Source organism: Protopterus annectens, chromosome 6.part0, assembly GCF_019279795.1.
Source record: "Protopterus annectens isolate FY-2018-M chromosome 6.part0, PAN1.0, whole genome shotgun sequence".
Lineage (NCBI taxonomy): Eukaryota > Metazoa > Chordata > Ceratodontiformes > Protopteridae > Protopterus > Protopterus annectens.
The window spans coordinates 41912525-41937285 of NC_056737.1; the positions used below are offsets into that span (position 1 = coordinate 41912525).

The window sequence follows — 24761 nt, forward strand, 5'->3', positions numbered from 1 at the left end:
TGGTAGACCATGTGGTATAGAGAAGCAACGATAGTATTGTGGCAAATAGAATTTGCCATACAATATACATATATTATAAGTTCAAAACATCTTGATCCACTTCAACCCGGTCTTAATACCATATAAAAAGGAGAAAACCTAGTCACGTCACAATACACGTGGCTGAAAAGGAATTTGTAGTCAGTTCTGAATAGACATATAAAGACTAAAAATATATAGTTATAGTGGTAACAAAATAGCCAAGATACTATTTTTAAATGGCCCTCTAGGGAATATGGATATAAATCGGGTATAAAGCAAATAATCAGCTTATATAAACATATACCCAAATCAACAAAAAAAGTTGTATAAACATCCAAGGGGTTGGGACACAAGGTCCATAGAGTTCAATGTATATTTATGTCAAGTCCCTATATAGCTTTGAATAAAGGACCTAAAATGTCACAGAACAAAAATCATGTTCCTTCACAATATGTCAGGCATAAATAAACCTTGAAATATACAAGTGTTGATCATAAAAAGTCTAATTAACATACAACCATTGCTATTCCCCCAATTAGAATGGACATATAACCCTGTGTCTAGATACTTATTATTGTTACTCAATTACCTGAAAACTTATCATACAGTTCTCATACTTTAATCCCGACTGACTGTAATATGAAAACATCATAATTTCAAATATGCATATAAACACAAAGAGCAATTAAGTGTGTGACTCCCTTATAAAAAGTGAATATACATGCCTTTCAAAATTGACCCGTATGTATGTGATCATGAGTCAATGAAAATACACAAAAATGCATGAATCATAAACATGAGTCAAAAAACCATGATGTTCACATATGTCCAAGTCTCTCAAAAGCGTTGGTCCAAAAGTAAATGACACGAGTTTGTCCAACATGTAGATTGCGAAATATATATTATAAATTGTATCCACGTAGAGAAGAAAAGAAAACGCCCTATGATGAGGCTCTGAGTAAATTGTTCTAAGTTCCCAAATCCAAATGAAGTGTTGATGAAAATTTGTTATTTTACAGACAAAAATTGAATACTCATATATTCCAAAAAATAGACCCCAAAAAAGAATAGTAAGTATAGAGTACACAAAAACAGTTGTATAAATAGTCACCGAACCTCTATAGGCCCGATGTGCCTAAATAATGGCGTTTCACGATGTGATGGATTCACAAAGAAAACAAGTATTTATACAACATGAAAAGAACATAATCATATAAAGTTTTGATCCACATAAAAGGAAAGTGCCTTGTATTCAAATACTCAATACACTGTCAAAAATTGCCCCAAATACGATCTTTGTATGCAAATGTCAAAACAAATGATGAAACAAATGGAGGCTGGAAGCTCACGTTCCTAACAGTAAAATCCCACTGTAGAAACACCGATACTACATCCAACCAAAACTTTGTATTATTCGTCGTAAAATCTTAGTAGGCCCAATATGCTTCCCTAGTGGCGTTTTTGCAAAATCCACATATAGGTTCCACAGCATACCTGCCTGGGCCTCATGATCCGAGAGCTCTCATGTGTCTCCATGTAGTCCAGGGAGGTACATCTGAAGTCATTCACTCCAACATGGACAATGACAGAGTTGTATTTGTACTTGTTGTGAACTGACTTGCATTGTGGCGGATCCTGGCACCCGACAGGCCTCTGACTAATTTTCTCCTTGTTCAGCCTGATGAGTGGGACATCAGTGTGCCTGACTATAGTCACCTATGACTAAAGTGTTTGGTACATTTTCTTGCTATGGGAGCTGCTGTTGGGCAGCACACTGGTGTGAGCTATGTGTCACTTTGGTTGTGACTGGTGTTTGCGTTCAGTTTAGGAGGTCCTTGTTTTTAGTACAAAAGCTGTTTTCCCTTACTTTTGCAAGGTACTTTTGCAATTATAGGCTGTTTAGTGCCTACGATTAATTTCTCCTTATTAATAAGAAGAGTTGAGTGCTTGTATCAGTTTAAAGTTTCCTATTGCTTTCCAGCAGGTTCTAGAGCAAGTGCTAGTCGCTGGGGTTCAGATTTTAATGCTTCTACTGATCAAACAGCTAGTTGTAAGGGAAAATTTGAAGAGCAGACTTTCTGGCACCTGGAATAGTTTAACTGTAGCCCCGTGGGGCTGCACAATGCGAAAAACACACACACGTGTTTTTTAAGCTGGAAAGTTGAAAGGGATAGAAATCAGCCCAAAATGCCTAATAAAATTACGATTTCAGAGCTGGAAACCACTCCTCTAGTGTTGGGCAGTACAATGCTCACCACTCCCACTGGTAAACAGTAGGACTTCCCTCTATCACAGCAAAGTCTGGATAGCTCTGAACACAGAAAAATAAAGTCCTGAAACCAGCAAAGTCTGGGATCTGGACTATACTAGCCTAGGAAAAAGGCGGGAAGCGAACAAATAAGATTGTGTTTTTTTGTTTTTTGTCAAAACAGGCTAAATGCAATAATACAGCAAATAAAACACAGAAAATGCTAACACACTTGAGTGTGTAGCCCTAAACAGTAAATGCAATTAAAACTCTACAAAATTAGCAATTTAAAACTTTTTAAATGAAGCAAGGCAAGTGCACAACTGAAAAATGATTTGAGACAGTAATGCAGTACAAGTAGCTAGTCAACATGTACAGAAAAGTCAGTGTAAAACAAAAAAACTGTTAAAAACAAAAACTGCAAGAAATACTGAGTCACTGTGTAATGTCGGTGCTTTTGTCAGGTTTATTAATAAAAGTGCTAAGTATCTAGAATAACCAATGACTAGCAAAAAAAGTCTACTTATTGTTATATATCACAGATCAGAGTTTCAGTACGAGACCCACATGACTAGGTATGCGCTGACCTTGGTTGCCCAGACTTGTCAGGTTATTTCTGCCCTATGATTCTGATGGCAAATCCTCTGCCTCATCTTTTTTAGGTTCTGCTTCTCAAGTGGCTTTCCACTCTGTGTAGCTATGATGGTTGCTGATGCCACTTCTAGGGCCTGTGGGTTTTGGGTTTGTCATGCGAAGCCTATTCCAGGCTTCATCTCCAGTCCCTTCCTGAGGACATTAAGGCCAAGTTGTTGCATGCTCCTTTGGCTAATACTAGTCAGGCTCTGGGATTCATGGCCTCATCTATTCTGGTACTTACTCTTGCCAGACTGCATTTGCGGAATCTTCAGTGGTACCTCAAGTTGGTTTGGCTGCAGCATTCACCTTCTGACTTTAAGTGTACCTCTCCTCCTTCCCTGTCTGAAGGAATTTGAGTGGTGGATTCAAGTTTGCTGTCATCCCAGACTGTCCCCTTTCAGCATCCAGTCCTTCTCAATAGCTGTTGGATGCCTGATATGGGGTGGGAGGCATCTTGGTCACCGGAAAGTTCAGGGTCTTTGGCCTTCCCATCAGAAGTCAGACCATGTCAATATCAAGGATGAGGGCCCTGATTCTGGTCCTTCAGGCTTTTCACCTGATGTTCCCTGTGGGCCCTCTGAAGGTGTACACAGAAAACGCTACAGTGATGTGGTATGTCAACAAGTGGTGGGGGGGGGGGGCACACAGTCATTCCTCCTCTGCAGGATCACACTTCTAGCTTGGGAAGTGGCTCTCTGTATTCAGTTAATGTTCAGGCAGTATGCACCACTTCAGAGCACAATCTTTGTGGCAGACTGTGAGCATGTCCAAAACCGCCTCAGGAATGGATGCTTCACAGAGACTTGTTTCTGGATATTGCCCGTTGGTGGGGGTATTCCTCGGCTAGATCTTTGTCTCCCCTCTGAACAGGCATCTCTGCCGCTTCCCTCTGCCGCTTCCCTCTCGCTCTCCTGCTTCCCTCCCCTTTAATCTTGTTTTGGAAAAATTGACTTGGGCTCCTTTTGAGCCCGCAGATTCTGCTTCTTTGCAACATTGTACCTTAAGGACTGTTTGGTTGGCTCTTACTTCTGCTCCGAGGGTTTCTGAGCTCTAGGCCCTTATTAGCCATTCCTCCTTTGATTTTTCACTGTGACAGGGTGTCCCTTCGTACTAATCCTTCTCTTTAATGCCCAAGGTGGAAAATGAGTTGTCCTTTTAAATCAGTACAACTCCCTTCCTTTTTCCCTTCTCCACAGTCTGTTACTGAAAGGGTCTTGCATACCTTGGATTTGCACAGAGAGCTCAGGTACTACTTGGATAAAACTATTGTTTGCAAGTCTGATCATGTTTTTGTTTCCTTTCATCCCAGGTCTTTGTGTTTGGCTGTTTCTAAGCAAACCATCTCCTCCTGGATATCCAAGGCCATTTCTTTGTTTTCATGGAAAGTGTCTCTGCTTCTGTTGGAACACATTCTACTAGAGCCGTTGCCTCTCTTGGTGCCTTCTTCAAGGGGTTAGAGACAAATTCCATCCTTGAAGCTTCTACTTGGGCTTCAATGCATACCTATACTAAGCATTGTAAGTTGGGCATGGTTTCTAGGGCCAGAGCAGGTTTTGCTGAAACCATTTGTGGGTTTGTTGAGGGTTCTTCTCGGCCTTCCCCCTTCCATTCTGTTTCATGAGCTTTTTTACCCTCCCTTCTTTAAGGAATACTGTAACAGTGGTAGAGAAGGACATTAGTACAATTTTAAAGTCTTGCTATAACAGATGTTCTCTTCAGTGTTGCAGTATTCACTCACTCCCTCCCTCCAACCCACTCTTTGTTCTGCATTTTGTCTTTCTGGATGTTCATGGACTTTGTCTTATGACAATTGTTCTCTTCTGAGGCAGTTCATTTCTGGGTAGTTGCATCTGTACATTTCATTTATGTCCTATGTTCTGTGTGGGGATCATAAATGTGGTGTACAGTGCAAACTATCTTTTTCAAGCTTATCCATATTGGCTGAGAAACAGGCTGCCCTGGGTGAGATATCCTTCAAGGAATACTGTAATAGTGAAGAGAAGGAAATCTACTGTTATGTTAAAAAAAAAAAAAAAAAAAAAAAAACTTTACACAACTGTACTTTTGCATGATGGAACATTATAAATGAGAGAGTTTTCCAAATGTCCGTCCAGAAGAGTTGCAGTGACTTCTTGCAGGTTGGCTTGCCCCAACCTTCTGTGGTGCTTTCAGTGATGGATGCCTTCATAGGATACCTTTTCTTTTGCTTCACTCTCCTGACTCCCAGCCTCCCACTCCAAAGAACCGCACAAGGTTCTGCAAAGTACCTGAGATTCAAATAAAAGCCCATCTAACCCCATTAAGTTACTGTCCTCTTCTAAACTTTTACCCTCTGAAAAGGACAGTAGAGCTATGGACGGGTATGGTGGGGGGGGGGGGGAGTTGATACATCTGCCACATTTAGCTTTCAAGGCCATAAACTACCAGACCCATATGACCAGGTCTGTGCTGCCTCTCTATAAACTAAACTTGAGTGTGTGTTCTCTGATATTCTTATTTCCGAAGCAAAGCCCTCTTCCATTTCCCTTTTGAGCTCTGCTTTCTAGGTAGCTCATCACGCCATCAAATTTATCTGTATTTACTTGATATTTGTTGACAGGAATAGTCTGACTGAGCTAATGCCTGTTTTCAGCAGAGTCCCGGGGAGAAAAGCTCCACAGTACAACTAAGCAAGAAAAATTGCATGATTTAAGTAAAATATAATAAAATAATTGTGCAAATGTCCATTGCAGTGCAAGTAAGAGAAATCCGCAAGAGACGTTTTAAACTAAGTATAGAATCTGGTAATAAACTGGCAAAAACACATTAGGATTGTCCTGAGTGGACAACACAACTGTATAGTTCAAAGGAAGCTACAGTAGGTGCAGATGTTTAATATAAAAAGCTAATTGCAATTAGGATGCAGGTAGCATGGTTTCAGAACTAGAAACTGAAGGAACATGGAGAGTAGTAGATGACTAATGGAGGAGAAAGGGATGGGTTCAATTGGAATGATTTACAGTGACAGGTCCAGGTGCAACACAACTGTATAGTTCAAAGGAAGCTACAGTAGGTGCAGATGTTTAATATAAAAAGCTAATTGCAATTAGGATGCAGGTAGCATGGTTTCAGAACTAGAAACTGAAGGAACATGGAGAGTAGTAGATGACTAATGGAGGAGAAAGGGATGGGTTCAATTGGAATGATTTACAGTGACAGGTCCAGGTGCTGTTTAGGTAATTTGAGTTTTTTTGAATTTATGGACATGGGAAGCTTGCTCCATGAAAGAGCACGAAAGTGGCTGTAGAAATTCTGTCCAATAGATTTTTTTTTTAGTTTTGAATCTGTAAGACATTGGTCTGAGCTTCTGAGGGATCGAGGGGGGTTATAGAGGGAGGTGAGAGATGTTGGGGCAGGAGGGGGGCTTGTTCAGGATAGAATGGATGTGCTCAGTAAATAAGAGGTGATTAGGAGACTAGCCAGCTGAGTGTTTGGAGAACGTGACAGTGGTGTGATTTTTGAAGGCAGATTAGCTGCAAATCCTGCAACTTTGTTGTAGGTGGTTTTGAATTTGGGAAGTAGGACTAGATTTGTGAGCTGTAGAAGAGGCTAGGGAGAAAATATGCTTGGGCAAGTAAGATTTTGGAGTTTTGTATAAGGATCTTTTTGTTTTATGCAGTAGGTCGAGCTTTTGGTGGGTTTTCTTGATGCAGTGAAGTACATGGAGGTAACATTTTAAGTTGGTCGTTTGATTTCTCCAAGGAGTGTAGTGTGAGTTTCTGCTATGATAGTAGTTTTAAGGGAAGAGATGGTGAGTGAGTATTTAAGATGGCAGTGGGATTTTGGGAGGAAGACAAGTTTTGTCTTTGTAGGATTAAGTATGAGATGGTTTAGTCATGTTTCATTGAGGTTGAAAGATGTCTTTGTCAGAGTGAGCAGGTCAGACTTGTCAGCAATGGAGATGATTATGGTAGTCATTTGCATACTGCATGAGGGATGACTGAGGACGGGATGTGTGAAGTTGGTTTCTAAAGATGTTAAAAACAAGGGGGGCTAGAACTGAGCCTTGTGGGACACCCAATTTGATGGGGAGAAAAGGAGATGGAACGCCATTTGATCGCAGTCTGTGAGGTAGCTGTTAAACCAAGAGATAGTTGCTGAGGAGAAGTGGAGTTGAGAAACAGGCTGCCCTGGGTGAGATATCCTTCAAGGAATACTGTAATAGTGGAGAGGAGGACTGAGTGAGCGAGTCAAAGGCTTTGGAGAGATCCAAGAAGCAGGACATTAGTTTTATTGTCTCTGGCTAGGGCGATGGAGTTAAAGGAAGTAAATGCAGTAGTGGTGCTGTGGTGGGTGCGGAATCTATTCTGGGTTAGGGTGATTAGGTTTTCTTTACTGAGAAGCCAAGATTTGTTTATGAACACAGTGCTTAAGAATTTTAGAGGGGCGAGAAAGTATGGCAATAGGTCAAGAGCTCTACAAAATTTCCACCTTTGTTGATAGATATGGTGTGGAGTTTTTTTTTTTTTTTTTTTTTTCAGAGAGTAGGGACAGTGGATTCACTGAGTGGTTTGAGTATGGAGACTAGGTATGCTATGGAGTTAACCTGCTGTCTCTTCCTAAAGGCTGCTGCTATCCGCTGATGGGGGACATGGTTCAAGTTTGAGAAGATTTTTAATGTAGCTGGTTGGAATGGGATTTGGTGAGATTGGGCTGTTTTGTAGTAGGGGGGGGGTGGTGGGAGGTTAGGGGTTGGTTGGGTTGAAATTTCTTCATTAGTTTGCTGATGGTGTTGATGAAGTATGAATTGAAAATGGATGCAGATGTTCTTCGTTCCACATTGCTGCAGTCCTTACTATTGGGTAGTCCGCTGTCCAGTCGGCCCGAATACCAGAGTATAAGGCTGACGTCGGTCAGGGCGCATTAGACTGACGTCAGTACGTCAGGGTACTAATGCGCATGACCGACGTCATATCCTCAGTCTTTTTTGCCGCATGGTCCAATGCAGAAGCAGTTTTGCGAGTGCAGGTTGGCGTTCTGAAATATTTCCGCCGGAGTTTCAGACCGAATCAGAGTTGGCTAAGTAACCCGTTGGGGAACATTTTGGTTTTTTCTTGCCTCAGTATTTAACCGGATGTCAGAAAAAGTGAATAACTGTATTTCTTGTGGGAAACAGATACCTCATAGGGATTACCATACCTTGTGTATACCTTGTTTAGGGCCTGAGCACGACGTTGTTGGATGCCGCTCTTGTGCTAGGTTTAACAAGCGCACTATTAAGAGACGGTTAGACTGTGCCAGGTTAGTGTTTGGGAAGCGTTGTAATTATAAAATGCCGTCGGATGCTCCGACGCCCGCTTCGTCCAAGAAGCGCAAGGACAAAACAGCGAAGCCTAGGGTTGATGAACCGACAGTCCCGGACGTCGGTTCTTTAGAAGGCTCAGTGGAGCCAGAGGTTTTGCCAGGAGTTTCTTTGGAGTCTCAGGCAGAGACTTTACTGTTACAGGATGTGCCTTCTCAGGAGGTAGGCCAGGCTGAAGGGGCTTCTCAGGTAACTGTTCTTCCCTCTCTTCCCAAGGTAGTTAGAGCCTCTCCTTCTGTTGCCAAAACTTCTTTGAGAGCTAGGCCAAGTTCAGCTTCAGTGGGGGCTTCTCCTAGCATTTCAGGTTCTGTGCCTAAGAAACATATGCTTAAAATGGCAGAAGATTTGATTACTATGATTAGAGGTTCTATGCCCCCTCCTGATAAGAGGCCTAGGGTGGAACCGGAGTTTGATAGTTTTGAACAGTGTTCAGAGGCTTCTGAGTCTTCTGCGGAAGATTTGCAGGAGTATCCTCCTTATTCTGATTCTGATGTGGATGATTCCACTCCTACAGCTTCTCCTCCTGAGGATTTCTCATTTTCAGAGACTCTGCATTCCATGAGGGAGCACTTTAAATGGGAAGGCCAGGATTACTCTGATTCCAGGAAAAGGCTTAGGGAATTCTTGTTTTGCCCCAGCATAGGCCCTTAGCTATACCTCCTGTGTTGAATGTGGTGGAAGATGTTTTGCAGAGGCTTCCCTGAACCCTGATTCTTTGCCTCCTGCTCCTGTTAAACCTGATAGGTACTATAGGGTGCCTGAAGCTCATAAGTATCTTTTAAGAGTCCTAGGGCAGACCCGAAACTGTTTCTCAGGGACCTAAAGGTGTTAAGGCCTCTGTGGTTAAAAACCCTGTTCCCACTGATAAAGAGGCAAGGGCTTTGGATAGATGGGGAAAGAAAGTGTATACTTCTTCCACTTTAGCCATGAGGCGTTGAATTGTCAGTTTCACATGCTTAAATATCAAAATTATCTCCTTTCACAACTGAAATCTAAGGTGGATGCTTTGGCGGAAGGTATTGAGTGTAAAGAGTTGCTGGATTTAGTTCATGTGTCTGAACAAGTGGGTAAGCATTCCTTGCAATGTGGTTTTGATGCTGTACAGGCCTCCTCGAGGGTGGCTGCCACTAGTTCTGTTCTTCGCAGGCATGCCTGGTTGAGGGATCAGAATTTAGCTGAGCATGTTAAGACAAGGATTTTGGATGCTCCTTTACAGTCGGATGTGTTGTTTGGTTCGCCTGTGGAAGCAGTTTTAAAGAAAATGGAGGACAAAGCTAAGTCTATGCAAACTGTTAAAGATTTTTGCAGGTGCAGCCACCAAGTTTAGTAGAAATTGGCCTACTAAGGGATGGACATATCCTGCTTATGATTCCCAGTCTAGGGGTAGGTCTAGACGTGGTAGGGGCAGAGCTCAAGGTTCTTTTAGGCCTAGAACAGGAGTTCACCTGCTCAGACTTCTGGTGAGGGCAGGGGTCAGTCCTTTCATAAACAGACCCAATGACCTGCCTTTTCAGCTGCCAGTAGATTCCCGCCTGGCAGCTCCTTTGGGAGGAAGACTGTCTCTTTTCAAGGAAAATTGGGATTTAATTACTCAAGACAGATGGGTGTTGGATATCATTCACCACGGTTACAGGTTTTATTTCCATACATTGCCCCTTTCAAAGGAATGCCAGACGCTCCTCCTCCACAAAGGAAAGAGGCTCACAAGCAAATTTCTCAGTTACTCCAAATAGGGGCCATTCAGCCAGTCCCTGTATCAGAAAGGGGCCTAGGATTTTATTCTCGCCTGTTCCTAGTACCAAAGAAGGGGAACACGTGGAGACCAATTTTGGATTTATCTATCCTCAACACTTATCTGGACATTCCCAAGTTCAAGATGTTGACGTTACAACAGCTTTTACCTCTGCTGGGCAAAGATCACTGGATGGTAACTTTAGATCTCAAGGAAGCTTACCTTCATGTGCCTATAAGACTAAGTTGCAGGAAGTATCTGCGTTTTCGAGCTGGAAATTCTCATTATCAGTTCTCTGCATTGCCCTTTGGCTTATCTACTGCGCCCAGAGTATTCACAAAGGTTCTGGCTCCAGTGATAGCTTACTTCAGGCTAAAAGGCATTCAAATCTATCCTTACTTGGACGACTGCCTGATTCTGGCTCAAAAACAGGAAGACCTTCTACAGCATCTGGAATATGTTATAGCAGTGCTAAGATGCCTAGGGTATTCTGTGAACGAAATAAAGTCCAGTCTAGTACCCTCTCAAGACATGTGCTTTCTGGGTGTGAGACTGAATACAGCAGCCCAGATGGCCTTTTTAACCCCGGACAAACAAAAGAGTCTATCACTTTACTTCCATCAACTATCTCATCAGTCCGTGCTGACTGCAAGGACAGTCCTTCAAGCATTAGGGTTCATGGCATCTTGTATTCTGGTGCTTCCCAATGCCAAACTGGATATGAGGAAGCTGCAATGGTATCTCAAAAATGTATGGACACAGCACTGCCAGGATTTGGACACTGTCATTCAAATAATACCTTGCCTTCAAAAAGAATTTTTGTGGTGGGCTCAGGAATGTCACCTAAACAAGGGACTCTCTGTGACCCGCCCAGAGGCGAGTCAGATTTTAACGACAGATGCCTCGGACATTGCTTGGGGAGCTCATCTGAATGGAAAGTGGATACAAGACAAGTGGCCTGCCAGACTACAGCATCTACATATCAACATGAAGGAGATGTTAGCAGTCCAGTTTGCATTAATGGCTTTCAAGGAGTTACTTCTTCCAGGGCAGGTGTTGATTCTAACAGACAACACAACTGTCATGTGGTACATCAACAAGCAAGGGGAACACATTCTTATCCTCTATGCAGGCAAGCAATGATTTTATGGGAGACTGCGCTAAGCTTGCAACTAACTCTTCAGGCAAGGTTTCTGCCGAGCACAGAACTCCTTAGCAGATGTGTTAAGCAGACAAATCATGGATCCCCACGAGTGGAAACTGGATCTTCATGTATTTCAGAAATTGACAGTGTCATGGGGAACTCCAGACATAGATCTGTTCGCTTCTCCACTAAACCACCAGCTGCCAAAGTTTTGCACAAAGGGGTTTCATCACACAGCTTGGAAAGTGGATGCTCTGTCTTTCAGTTGGAAAAACCTTCATGTGTATGCCTTTCCACCTCTGCCTCTTCTTCCAAAGGTGCTATTAAAAGTCAGACAAGACAAGCCAAGGATGATTTTGATAGCTCCAGATTGGCCTCTGCAACACTGGTACCCACTACTAAGGAGTATGGTAAGGAAGCCTCCATGGCCTTTACCTTTGATTCCTCATCTGCTATCTCAGAAGGACGGTCATCTGCTCAATGTCAAGCTTCACTCTCTTCATCTAACAGCCTGGCATATTCTGTGTTGAAACACAGCAGGTCTCAACTTCCTCAACAAGTTTTAAATGTGATTATGGAAGCTAGAAGACCTAGTACAAGGAAAGTGTACGCAGAAAAATGGAAGAGATTTTTATTTTGGAGTACAGCAAAGAATTTGGAGATTTCTGAGCCTAATTTGAGTGTGGCTCTTCAATATCTTACTGAGTTATTGGACAAGGGTTTGTCCTTTTCTTCCATTAAGATTCATGCTGCAGCAATTTCAGCTCACTATGATTGTGACCCACCATTGTTTTCGCATCCTTTGTTCAAGCAGTTTCTTAGAGGGGCAAAGAATATAAGGCCCCACGTGAGCTCCTACTCCTGCTTGGGATCTCAATTTTGTGTTGGAAAACTTACTCTACAACCTTTTGAGCCTCGGCTACTGCTGAATTGAAATACTTGTCATGGAAGACTGCTTTTCTGTTGGCTATTACTTCTGCAAGAAGGGTGTCTGAGTTGCAGGCCCTTATGGCAGTAGAGCCCTTTTGATTTTCCATAAGGATAGGGTATCATTACGCACTAATCCTTCCTTTATGCCTAAGGTGGTTTCTAGTGTGGCTTTAAACCAAACTATTCATTTGCCTACTTTTATGCAGACCCCAAAATAAAGGGGAAAAGATTTTGCACACTTTAGATGTACACAGGCAATTGCGTTATTATTTAAGCAGGACTAAGGATTTTAGGCAGTCTCAGCAGTTGTTTGTTTCTTTTGCTTTGAGTTCAGAGGGCAAGCCTGTGTCAAAACAAACTATTTCTAGGTGGATTGGGTTTTGCATTGCATTTTGTTATTCCCATCATGGCAAGGAGGTTCCAGCTGGGATTAGGCCTCATTCCACTAGGGCTACTGCCACTTCAACAGCATTTCTAAGGGGGGTGGCAACTAAGGATATTTTGGAGGCAGCTACTTGGAGTTCAGTGCATACTTTCTCTAAGCATTATCACCTTCCTATCTACTCTAAGTCTAGGGCTGGTTTTGCCACAGCTGTTTTGCAAGGCATGTTGTCAGCTCCTACTTCTTTATGATTTGCCATCCTCCCTTACCTCTGCTTTGGGATTCTACCCAATAGTAAGGACTGCAGCAATGTGGAACGAAGAACATAGTACAGTTTTGTACCTACCATAAATGTAGATGTTCGAGGATCCACATTGCTGCAGTCCAATTTACCCTCCCTCCTTCGGGTCTGTGTTTAGGGGTGGTTGTGTAGGTGAGGTTATATGCTGATATTTTTGTATATATCTTTTGTATATATTGTACATATGTTTGGTGCAGGTATTTTGGGCCTTGTCTTTTTAGGGTCTTCTGACATCTGGGGCAAGAAAAGACTGAGGATATGACGTCGGTCATGCGCATTAGTACCCTGACGTACTGACGTCAGTCTAATGCGCCCTGACCGACGTCAGCCTTATACTCTGGTATTCGGGCCGACTGGACAGCGGACTACCCAATAGTAAGGACTGCAGCAATGTGGATCCTCGAACATCTACATTTATGGTAGGTACAAAACTGTACTTTTCTTGGTGCGTTACTGAGGGCAGGGGTTTGGAGTTGAGGGATTCTGGGGGTGGAGAATTTGGTTGATAGTATTCCAGAATTTTGAGGGGGTTTCTGGATTCTGTAGTTTCGGGTGTGTTCTTTTTATCAATGCTTGTGTTTTTTTTTTTTTTATCAGATTTCAGAGTTCTGTGTATTTTTGGTAGTGTGGGAGAGATTTGATCTTAGTTCAGAGTTTCCAGGTAGAATCTGTGTTTTGGATAGGAGAGTGGGTAGCATTGGTGAGCCATGGAGAACACCGTGATTTGACTGATAGTTCTGGGAGGGACAAGGGAGTTAACTGCGTTTAGGAAGATAGAGCTGAATTGAAGAACAGCCTCATCAAGAGGGAGAAATGAAAGGAAGGACCAGTCAGTATCTGCGAGACAGTTATTGAATATATCGGGGCTGAAGTTGGTTAACTTTCGGCATTCTTGAAGTCTAGAGAGTTGGGGGGGGGGGCTGAATGTTTGGATGAATATGTGGGAGTGGTCACAGAGTCCTGGTAGGGATTCAGGGTGGTGATGGACGTTAGGGTTGGAGACAAGAATTCAGTCAAGGATAGAATTGGTATTTGTGGGTTTATGAAGAAGTGGGAGAAGAGAGAAGCTGTGTAGCCATATAGGTGTATGCTGGTAGTAGGGGAGTTGGAGGTGAGGGTGAAGCCAGTTGACATCGCCTCGTATTATAATGCTGCTTATGTATCTTCTAGGTCAGTTGTATCAGGGGCTGTTATGAGGAGAGGTTCTTTGTTGAGGTTGCAATCCCTCCCTCAAGATATCAAGGCTGTTACTGGATTCTCCCCTATACAATCCAAATCTGTTCAGCTGTGCTCTTCAAGATCTTGCATGATGAGGGAAAGGTCATGCAGGACTAGTTCACCTATTCCTAAATTTCAGCATAACTGCCCCCCCCCCCCAAGTCTTCCTTTTGTGCATAGGTAGCAATGGCAGTCTCCTAGGAGTAATATCTTCTAAGAGGGTTTAGCCTTGGGGGGTACTACAGGTCAAAAGCCCCCCCCCCCGACAAGTCTGCCACAGTTTGACATTCAACCTCTGTCAGATTCCTCTTTCCTTCAGACTGGTTACTACAGCTTCCTTGGTGCTTTCAGTCATTCAAAAAGGTTATTTTATGGTATGAAAGTCTCTTCCTTTGGGCATTTCCCAACCTCCTCTTTGCCGTCTTCCTCCTTTCCCTTCAATTCTTCAAGACCTTTTAGTGCAGGGCAAGGGGGTTTTATTCCAGAATGTTCTTGGCTCCCAAGAAGGAGCGTTCTTGGAGGCTCATTCGGAATCTCTATTTTCTCATTTCTAAAAATTCCTACATTCAAGATGCTCCCAGTCTTTCATCTGTTGCTTCCTCAGGTCTTCCTGGTGTCTCTAGATCTGAAGGATGCTTACCTTTGCATTCCTATTCTCCCTCTCTTCAGGAAATGTGTACATTTCTGTGTTTCCTTCTCACATTATTGGTTCTTGGCTTTGCCTTTTGGTCTTTCTACAGCTCTGACAGTCTTTACCAAATGTCTGGCTGCAAGTGGTAGCCTTCTGCAGACTTAAGGGTGTTCAGATCTTCTGTTAGACAACCATCTGATTCATGCTCCATATCAGCAGGTTCTGCTTCAAGAACTAGAATGTACTATATTGGGGTTCACTTTAAATCAAAGTTTCTTTTGACATTCTCTCAGGGCCAAGTTTTTTGGGGTTGCAGGATCCAGACCTTGCCAGTGCTGGCTTTGCTATCTCTAACCAATGTCCTTTCTTTGACACTTTATTTGCAGTCTCCACCTCTTCCAGAGGTTCCTGCAAGAGAATTTCCTTGAGCTCACTAGGGTTCATGGCATCCACTATTCTATAGCCCTCTTTGCCGGACTCTACTTGAAAGTTTGTGATGTCTCAAAACTGTTTGGATTCAACACTGACATCCTCTGACCTTTCTTATTCCTCTTGCCTTGCTTCAGATCTGGACTCCTCTGGTGTTCCTCCCGCTAGGACCTGTATAGAGATTCATCAGCTCAGGCTTGGGGTGCTGCTTCCAAAGGCATCCGGGTTCAGGGAGTTTGGTCTTTCCAGCAACCGAAGGACCATATCAACATCACAGAGATGAGAGCTCTGATTTTTGGCTATTCATTCTTTACACTTCATTTGGATCCCAGGTCCTTGACAGTCTTCACAGATAAACACCTTATAGCATAAGCAAGGGGGCATAACATCTTCTTTGCAGACAAGCTCTTCAGGCTTGAGATTTTGATTCACCTTCATGTGAACTTTCAGTTTATATTCCCTCTGAGCACAATCTATTGGTAGAGCACATCCAGGGTAGATCTCTAGAATGGATGCTTCACAGAGAGGTATTCCTGGATATTGCCCATCAGTGGGATATTCTTCATTTGGATCTCCTCTTCCATCTGAATAGCAACTTCTCAGGTTCTGTTCCAGAGTGCCAAGTCCTCTGGCTTGGAAAGTGGACACAATGTCTTTTTCCTATAAGTGGATGGTTCTGTATAACTATCCCCTCTTTCTCTGTTACCAAGAGTCCTGCACAGGGTCATGTGGGACAGGCCCAAAATCTTGTTGCAGATTCCCCTTTTGACCCATAGAGGGAAACTCATCACAAGATGCCTCAAAATGGATCTTGTCACAGGCGAAGGGATCTCTCATTTATTTGTGCTTCATTTCACTCTTTGGGTGATGGGATTTTTTGATTCCTTTTAGACACTGATTTTCTGAGGTTTTGCAGGAGGCCAGAAAACACACTACTAGAAAATGCTATGTATGCAATTGGAAGATGTTTTTCCTATTTGCTGTCACAAACATGAACTGGACCCTCTTTCTGTCGGAATTCTTGCTGTTTGTGTGAGCTGCTCAAATCTGACCTAACGTTTTCATCTGTTTAAGCTCATTTATCAGCCATCTCTGCTTGTTTGCCCTTGAATCCACACCTTCCAGATTTGAAGTCGAACCACTTCTGAAGAGCATCCTTCATATTAGGCCGCCAAGAAAGCTTATTCTTCTTTGATAACCTTTAATTTTTTCTTGAAAATTTGACTACCACCATTTGGGCTTGCAGTTTCTACTTTTTTGCAGTTGTATTGGACAGCTGTTCTGTTGGTGGCTCTTACTTTGTCAGGTTTCTGAACTTCAGAGACTCATGGCAGTCCACCCACTCTTTTTGTTCTTTTCACAGACAAGGTTTTTCTTTGTACTAATCTTTTTTTTTTTTTTTTTTTTTTTTTTTTTTAATATGCCCAAGGTAGTGAATGGTTTATCTTTACAGCAAAACATCTTCCTTTTTTCCATTCTCCACAGAATATTGAGTATTCTTCATGCCTTGGAATTGCATAGACAGCTAGGATGATATATGGATAAGACTAAGGATATAATGAAAGCTGAGCAACTTTGCATTCCAAGAAAATTGGTCTAGTTTCCAAGTAGACCATTGTATTTCTAAGGCTGTTTCTTTTTGTTGTCAGCAGCTTTAGTCTACTAGAGCAGTTGCAGTCCCACCCCCTCAAAGGGTCTGGTTACTAGATCCACTTTGAAATCTGGTACACTGTTTTTCTGCACACAAGTTGGATGTGATTTCTAGAACTAGAGCTGTTTGATGCTAGGGCTATCCTATATGGTTTATTGGAAGGCTCCTCTATACTTCCTCTTCCCATCCTCTGCTGTAGCTTTTGTACTGTTCCTTTTAAGCACATGATCTTAGCATAACATATGTCCTAATTCTCTTGCTGGATTATTTCCCTCCCTCCTTACCCGTTTTGCTGTTCCTTGCCCTGTAGCGGAGGGGTAATCTTTCCCTTTCTGGATGAACATGTACTTGCTTTTTGTTTTTCTTGTGTTGCTGTGCTTCTCCTGGGGCAGTTTTTGGTTCTGAGGATTAGGCGCTTATAATTCACTTATTTACTTTGTGCCTTAGACACAGGACATATGTCTGACGTATAGCGCCAGCTTTAATGTATTGGCCAGATGTTCGACTGTCCTTTGCAGGATATCCTTTTAGTGAGGAGTACTGCAGCAGTGAGAAGTAGGACATCTACTGTACAGTTGTGTAAGATCATGCCATACTTTCCAGTGCTATGGAACTTGTCTTGGTAAACTACATACTTGGTTGCTGTTGAATCTGCAAGCCCTCATGGCTTTGGAGACGGGATGTCTCCAATTTCATCTTTGTCATAATGGCTGCATGAATTTACCCTAAGCCAATATATTCCACTACTGGAGTTTCCCCAAACCTCAAAGTAAGTGTGAAAGGATGTTGCATTCACTGATCGCTCATAGGCAACTCTGGTATTACTTGGTCAGAATCAGCAACTTAAACTTGTACTAATATTGGTTTCCTTTAAGACAAGGGAACCAGGCAATAGTGAAAAACTATTTCTAAGTGGTTAGTTCATTGTATTTTCTTGGTGTATGACTTGGAAAAGTCACATTAAAGGCTCGTTCTATGAAGGTAGAGACCATTGTAACAAAGGTTTTGAGACAGACTGGCCTTATGTTTTCAAGTAACTGTAAACAAGGTAGCCACTGCAAGACTGGTGGTGTCCCTGCAATTATTTTAGGTGTTGTAGCTTGCCAAGCCCCAGACTTGTGGCTGGGACACTCCACAATATAATACTTTTCCAGTGCATCATGAGTGATATTACAGCAATGATCTCTGTATGTAGTGCAGCTGTGTGAAACTCGGTGATGGATAGTGCAGAGTCAGGGATGACTGGTAGTACAGATATCAGCCCGTTTTTTTCTCTGACTTAAAGTGGTACCCCAGGAGCCTCTAAAACTTGAGATTTCTTTCCTTGCCCCCCCCCCCCCTTGGAGTAGGCACCTGACTTCTTCCCCCTTGGCTGCAGTACTATGGATGTCCTTCATGGATGCATCTGCAGTCATAACAACTGGGTTGTCCTGTCGTCAGGCAGCCCTTCGGTCGGCCGGATTCCAAAGTCTGGGTCCGGCTTCGGCTGATGTCGCACCTCACCCGACGTCATCTCTGCTGGTCTTCGGGTATAAAGGCATCAGCCGACGCCATTTTTCCTCACTCTTTCTTGCCGCGTGGCGCCCGAAGCAGAAGCTGTTCGCAAGTGCCGGTCGGTCAGATCCAGAGATTACTACTACCGAATACTACTTCGAAGACTTCTAAAAGCTAAGTACCCCGTTGGGGACTCTTTCTTGCCTCAGCCGATGTCAGAAAAAGTCAATAACTCTTTCTTGCCTCAGCCGATGTCAGAAAAAGTCAATAACTGTTTAACTTGTGGGAAACAAATACCTCATAAAGATTTCCACTCTTACTGTTTGCCTTGTTTCAGCCCCCAGAAAAGAGACCTAGAGCAGAGCCCCCCGAGCCTGTGTCCTCTGATGATTCTGCGGATGACTCTGATATTACAGACCAGCCAGAGGCTCCTTTCTCCAATTATGAAGACTCAGATGCTGAAGAATCCATTCCAGCTGCTTCTCCACCAGAAGAATTCTCCTTTGGGGAAACCTTACATGCCATGCGAGAACAATTCCAATGGCAGGAACAGGATTTCTCAGATTCCAGAAAAAGACTTAGGACTTTTCTGCACCTTCCACAACACAGGCCCTTAGCTATACCTCCTGTCCTCTCTGTTGTGGACGATGCATTTAATGATGTCTGCACTGCACCAGATTCCTTACCTCCAGCCCCTGCCAAACCAGATAGATTTTACAGGGTACCAGACACTCATCATCACCTATACAAGGCTCCACTTGCAGACCCCGAAACCATCTCCCAGGGGCCTAAGGCAGTAGCCTCGACCACAGCAAAAAACCCTATTCCTTCTGAAAGGGAAGCCAGGTCTTTAGACAGATGGGGCAAAAAAGTTTACACCTCAGCTACTCTTTCAGCTAGAGCTTTAAACTGTCAGTTTCACATGATACAATACCAAGAGTTTATGCTTGATAAATTAACTAAAAAGCTATCCTCTGACTCTATAGATAAGAAATATGTATTAGAAATGGTAAATAACATACAACAGGTTAGTAACCATTCCTTAAAATGTGGCTATGATGCACTGGAGGCTTCATTTAGATCAGCCATGACTGGCACAGTGATAAGAAGACATGCATGGCTGAAGGAACAGGTCTTACCGGATCATGTTAAAGCTAAGTTATTAGATGCTCCTATGGATAAGGCCAGTTTGTTTGGTACACCTGCCCAGCAGGTAATGAAGAAAATGGAAGAAAAGGCAAAATCTGTACAAACGGTTAAAGATTTCTTGCAGGTTCAGCCCCCAAGGTTTAGCAGGAACTGGCCTGCCAAAAATTGGTCCTTTCCTGACTCCACAAGATCCCAAAGGGGCAGGAGTAGACGTTCCAGAGGCAGAAATCAATCCAGAGGGGGTGCCTACAGAGGACGACAGTGGCAAGGTAATAACAAGAGGCACAGCCACTACCACTACAACAGCACAATCACAGTGACTTGATTCTAACTCCGCCTACCAGGGAACAAATAGCAGCACCATTAGGCGGAAAATTAACCTTATTTTCCAAGAACTGGCACTATATCACAAAAGACAAGTGGATTTTGCAAACCATAGACCAAGGTTACCGGTTCCACTTCCACACTTTACCAGTCAAAAAAGGAATGCCAAACCTGCCTCCAAATCAAAAAACAGAAGCTCTACAGCAGATAATGCAATTAACAAAGATGAGAGCTGTGGAAAGAGTACCAAGAACAGAACAAGGCAAAGGATTCTACTCCAGACTATTCCTAGTTCCAAGAAAGGAAAAAAGTTGGAGACCTATTCTCGACCTGTCCACCTTAAATACATACATCATTGTCCCAAAATTCAAAATGCTGACCCTACAGCAACTTCTTCCCATGCTGGGCAAGGAGTGTTGGCTGGTAACTCTAGATCTCAAGGAGGCATACCTGCACGTCCCTATTCGACCAATTTGCAGAAGATACCTCAGATTTCTTGCAGGATCAGAGCACTATCAATTCTCAGCATTGCCCTTTGGCTTATCTACTGCCCAGAGTATTCACAAAATGCCTGGCATCAGTAATCGCCCACTGCAGACTTCAGGGAATCCAAATTTATCCATACCTGGACGACTGCCTGCTACAAGGGGACAACAAAAGCAAGCTGACAACAGATTTACAAAGGGTCATTTACTTGCTACAAGCACTGGGATACACAGTCAATTTACAAAAGTCAAGGCTGATACCATCCCAAACAAGGACATTCTTGGGTGCGGAATTGGACACAGTAAAACAAATGGCATTCCTAACTGCAGAAAAACAAAAACAACTCCCTCTTTACTTCTTGGCACTAACAAGACAGAACAAGCTAACAGCAAGAAAAGTTCTGCAGGCCTTGGGCTTCATGGCATCATGCATAATCTTGGTTCCACATGCCAGACTACATATGAGAAAACTACAGTGGTACCTAAAGAATTTATGGTCACAACACAGGCACAGCCTAGAAGCAGAAATTCCACTAATCCCATGCCTAAAACAGGAGTTCCTATGGTGGGCTCAAGCATGCCAGTCAAACCCAGGCCTACCCTTTCACAACTATCAAGCAAGCCAAACCATCACAACAGACGCCTCAGACCTAGGATGGGGGGCTCACATGCTGGACAAATGCGCAAGGATTGTGGACAGGACCAGCTTCACCTGCACATCAACCTAAAAGAAATGCTGGCAGTAAAACTGGCAATCCAAAAATTCAGACCATTTCTCAAAGAAGGCCATTTGATGATAAGGACAGACAACACCACAGTCATGTGGTACATCAACAAACAGGGAGGCACTCATTCATACCCCTATGCAGAATGACTTTGGACCTTTGGAACCTGGCACTCAGCTACAACATCCAGTTACAGGCAATATTTGTACCGGGAAAGGAGAATACTCTAGCAGACATGTTAAGCAGAACCACCTCCGATGCTCACGAATGGATGCTACACCCGGACATCTTCAAGACCATCTCAAAGAAATGGGGAATGCCACAGATAGATCTATTCGCTTCCCCTCTCAATCACCAGCTCAAAAAATTCTGCACAAGGACATTCCACCCACTTGCATGGAAAGTGGATTCGCTCTCCTTCAGCTGGAAAGGTCTGACAGCATATGCATTCCCACCTCTTCCCTTGATACACAAGGTATTACTAAAAATCAAGGAGGAACGTCCAAGGATAACCCTGATAGCTCCAAACTGGCCAAGACAACACTGGTACCCATTGCTGAGGAGCATGTCTCGGGACAAAATGTGGACAATACCCCTGATGCCTTTGATGTTAACTCAGAACAACTACAGCATCATGCATCCAAACCTAAAAACGTTGCAACTGACTGCATGGAACATCACATAGCAGCAACTAATCCAGAACTTTCCCAAAGGGTTAAAGACATTATCCTTGAAGCCCGCAGACCTTCAACAAGAAGGAACTATGCAGGAAAATGGAAAAGGTTTGTCATTTGGAGTGCTGAAAGAGGAAAAGATGTGTCGAATATAGATATTGCTAACATTCTGGAGTATTTGGCAGAGCTTCTACATACAGGCCTGTCCTATTCCTCCATCAAGATACATGCATCAGCTATTTCAGCAGAATACAGCTTTGATCCACCTGTCTTTTCACATCCTTTACTCAGGCAGTTCCTCAGAGGGATCAAGAATGTAAAACCTCCTAGGAAACCACCATTGCCAGCTTGGGATTTGAACTTTGTGCTAGAAAAGTTGACACTCACCTTTGAACCAGCAGCAACAGCAGACCTGCAGCATCTATCGTGGAAAACTGCTTTCCTACTGGCAATAACCTCAGCAAGGAGGGTTTCTGAACTTCAGGCCCTAATGGCAGTACAACCCTTCCTAATCTTCCACCAAGATAGTGTCCATGAGGACTAATCCTACATTTATGCCTAAGGTGGTATCCAGAGTGTCTTTAAACCAGGCAATCCACCTACCTACCTTCTTCCCAACCCACAAAACAGAGGGAAAGAATACTGCATACCTTGGATGTACATAGACAGCTACGCTACTACCTGGACAGAACAAAAGTAACAGAAAACTGACCAGCTTTTTGTAGCCTATGCAACAGGAAGGGAAGGAAAAGCTATTTCCAAACAGACAATCTCCAAATGGATAGGAAATTGCATACGATTCTGTTACTCCTTCCATGGAAAACCAATTCCACAGAACATAAGGCCTCATTCTACAAGGGCAACAGCCACTACCACAGCCTTCTTACGAGGAGTGGCAACCAAGGACATTATTGAGGCGGCTACTTGGACCTCCGTGCATACATTTGCCAAGCATTATAATTTACCTCTGTATTCCAGATCCCGAGCAGGGTTTGCCACTGCTGTACTGCAAGGGATCCTAACCACACCATAATCTATTCTTCCTCCTCCCTAGTTGGCTATGGTATTCTACCCAGTTGTTATGACTGCAGATGCATCCATGAAGGACATAGTACAGTTTTGTACCTACCATAAATGTAGATGTCCGAACTGGATAGCATCTGCAGTCAGGATTACCCTCCCTCCTTCCCCTCTGTGGTACTCCTAGGGTATTTACCCTCCTAATAGCTAGCTGGTGGGGGGAGTCTCTTATGGTGTATTTGTTTGTATATATGTACATACATGCTTATTTTTTGTGTTTGCCTTCTATCTTTTGGAAACATTGGCATTTACCCAAAATTTAGCCTTCCAAGAGGGCAACTGGCATCTGGGGCAAGAAACACTGAGGAAAAATGGCGTCGGCTGATGCCTTTATACCCGAAGACCAGCAGAGATGACGTCGGGTGAGGTGCGACATCAGCCGAAGCCGGACCCGGACTTTGGAATCCGGCCGACCGAAGGGCTGCCTGACGACAGGACAACCCAGTTGTTATGACTGCAGATGCTATCCAGTTCGGACATCTGCATTTATGGTAGGTACAAAACTGTACTTTCCCCATTGTTCAGATACAACACTCCCTTTTTTTCCACAAAAAAAAAAGTTAGTGCAAGTTACTTCCAAACTTTGGTTTTTAATACAGTCAACAAGGGAAAGGGATAAGTTTGAAGATGCCCAAAGCTCAGGAGGTTGGGGGTGGGTGAACTTCCACCTGGAGGACAATTCCTATCTTTCATGAATAATTTGGAATATCCGCTGTTATGGTGGTGGAATATCACAGCCATATTTCAGCATGTTCTCATAGGTGTTAATTTTGTTATACTGCAGAATTGCTGCTGATGAAACTGATAATAAGAATGCTAATTTTAGCACTGAATGAAGAAAACAGAAAATAATCCTGTAAGCTAAATGGCTGCATGTATGGAATGGCTACTAACTTCATCCTTCTGATTTGTTTAGGCATATTCTAACCTACTAAGGGCTCACGTGGATGGACTTAAGAAAAAGGATAAGAAGAGCAAGAGCAAAAAGAATAAGGCAACCCAGTGAAGCCGGTGCTGTCTGTCGAACTTTGTTTTTTTTTTCATTAAGAAATTTGAATTTTCTGATCCCATTTTGTCAATCCCCCCCCCCAGGTGGGCTTTTAGAATTGATTTTTCCCAACAATTGAGGCTTAGTGTGTTTGCAGTGCTAAAGTATGAGCATATGTATGTATGTGTGTGTATATATAAAATAAATTTTTTTTTGCATTATTTTACCATCCTCCTAGTAGTGTGAGATTAGTAGTGCTGTCTTCTGATTTGTACCACTTTCGTATTATTGCTAAAGTTGTTACCTAGCAGTTGACTTGGTCTTTGATATACCAGCTGAGGAGTCGTCCTGATGATGTTCATGCTTCACTGTTGCAGTCATCACATTTGGGTTATTCCTGCCATGTTAGCCCTCGGCTGGCCCAAATACCAGAGATTTAGTATTTCAGCATCGGTTGCTGTCACTTGAGGACTGGCGTCAGGTCGTCAGCAGTATAAACTAAGGCAGCAGATGCCATTACATCATTCTTTCTTGCCATGGATCCCGAAGCAGAAGCACGAGTGCCGGTTGGCAAATACCAGAGTTTCTTCTACTGAATTGAAGTTAAAGCTAAGTACCCTGTTGGAGATCCTTTTTTTCTTGCACTAACCGATGTCAGAAAAGTTAATGGTCTCCCCTGTCGAAAGCAAATACCACATCAAGACTTCCACTCTTAGTGCGTCACTTGTTTAGGCCCAGACCACGATGTCCTCAGTTGTCGCTTCTGTGCTTTGTTCAACGCCAGAACTGTCGGTCGTCGGGCCCTTATTGTAGCCAGATATTTTCGCTTACAGTCCTCAAATTCCGATATGGCTTCAGTAAGCCATCTGTCAGCAGATCTTCTGAAAAAATCGTAAAGATTAAGCCAGAGAGACCGCACAGGTCCAAACCTACTGATGACACTTTGTTAAGCTAGTCGTCAGTTCTCCGGTACTCGGTGAGGTGGTTTTGCAGCCACTGATGCCCGCTTCTGTTGATTTGCAGGCCGCTACAGAGACCCTTTCAGAGTCCGGTACGCCGCAAAACTCTTTGACTAAGGATCATGCGGTCATCTCTACCTTGGATGGGTCCGGAGCCACTGAGCAGGCACTGGCTTCAAATGAAGTCCTTTACACTACCGAATCTCGACACAAACAAAC

General features: G+C 43.2%; 1 protein-coding gene across 2 annotated transcripts in view; it reads left to right on the plus strand.

The window, feature by feature from the left end:
* The window catches only part of SRP14 (signal recognition particle 14), a 137054-nt gene extending 113242 nt beyond the window's left edge, over nt 1-23812 (plus strand). For both annotated transcript variants that reach the window (XM_044073834.1, XM_044073835.1), the window contains one exon: nt 23512-23812. In XM_044073834.1, coding sequence (XP_043929769.1) covers nt 23512-23601 — 90 coding nt within the window. In that variant the 3' untranslated portion in view covers nt 23602-23812. The remainder of the gene's footprint in view (nt 1-23511) is intronic.
* Nucleotides 23813-24761: the final 949 nt, after the last annotated feature.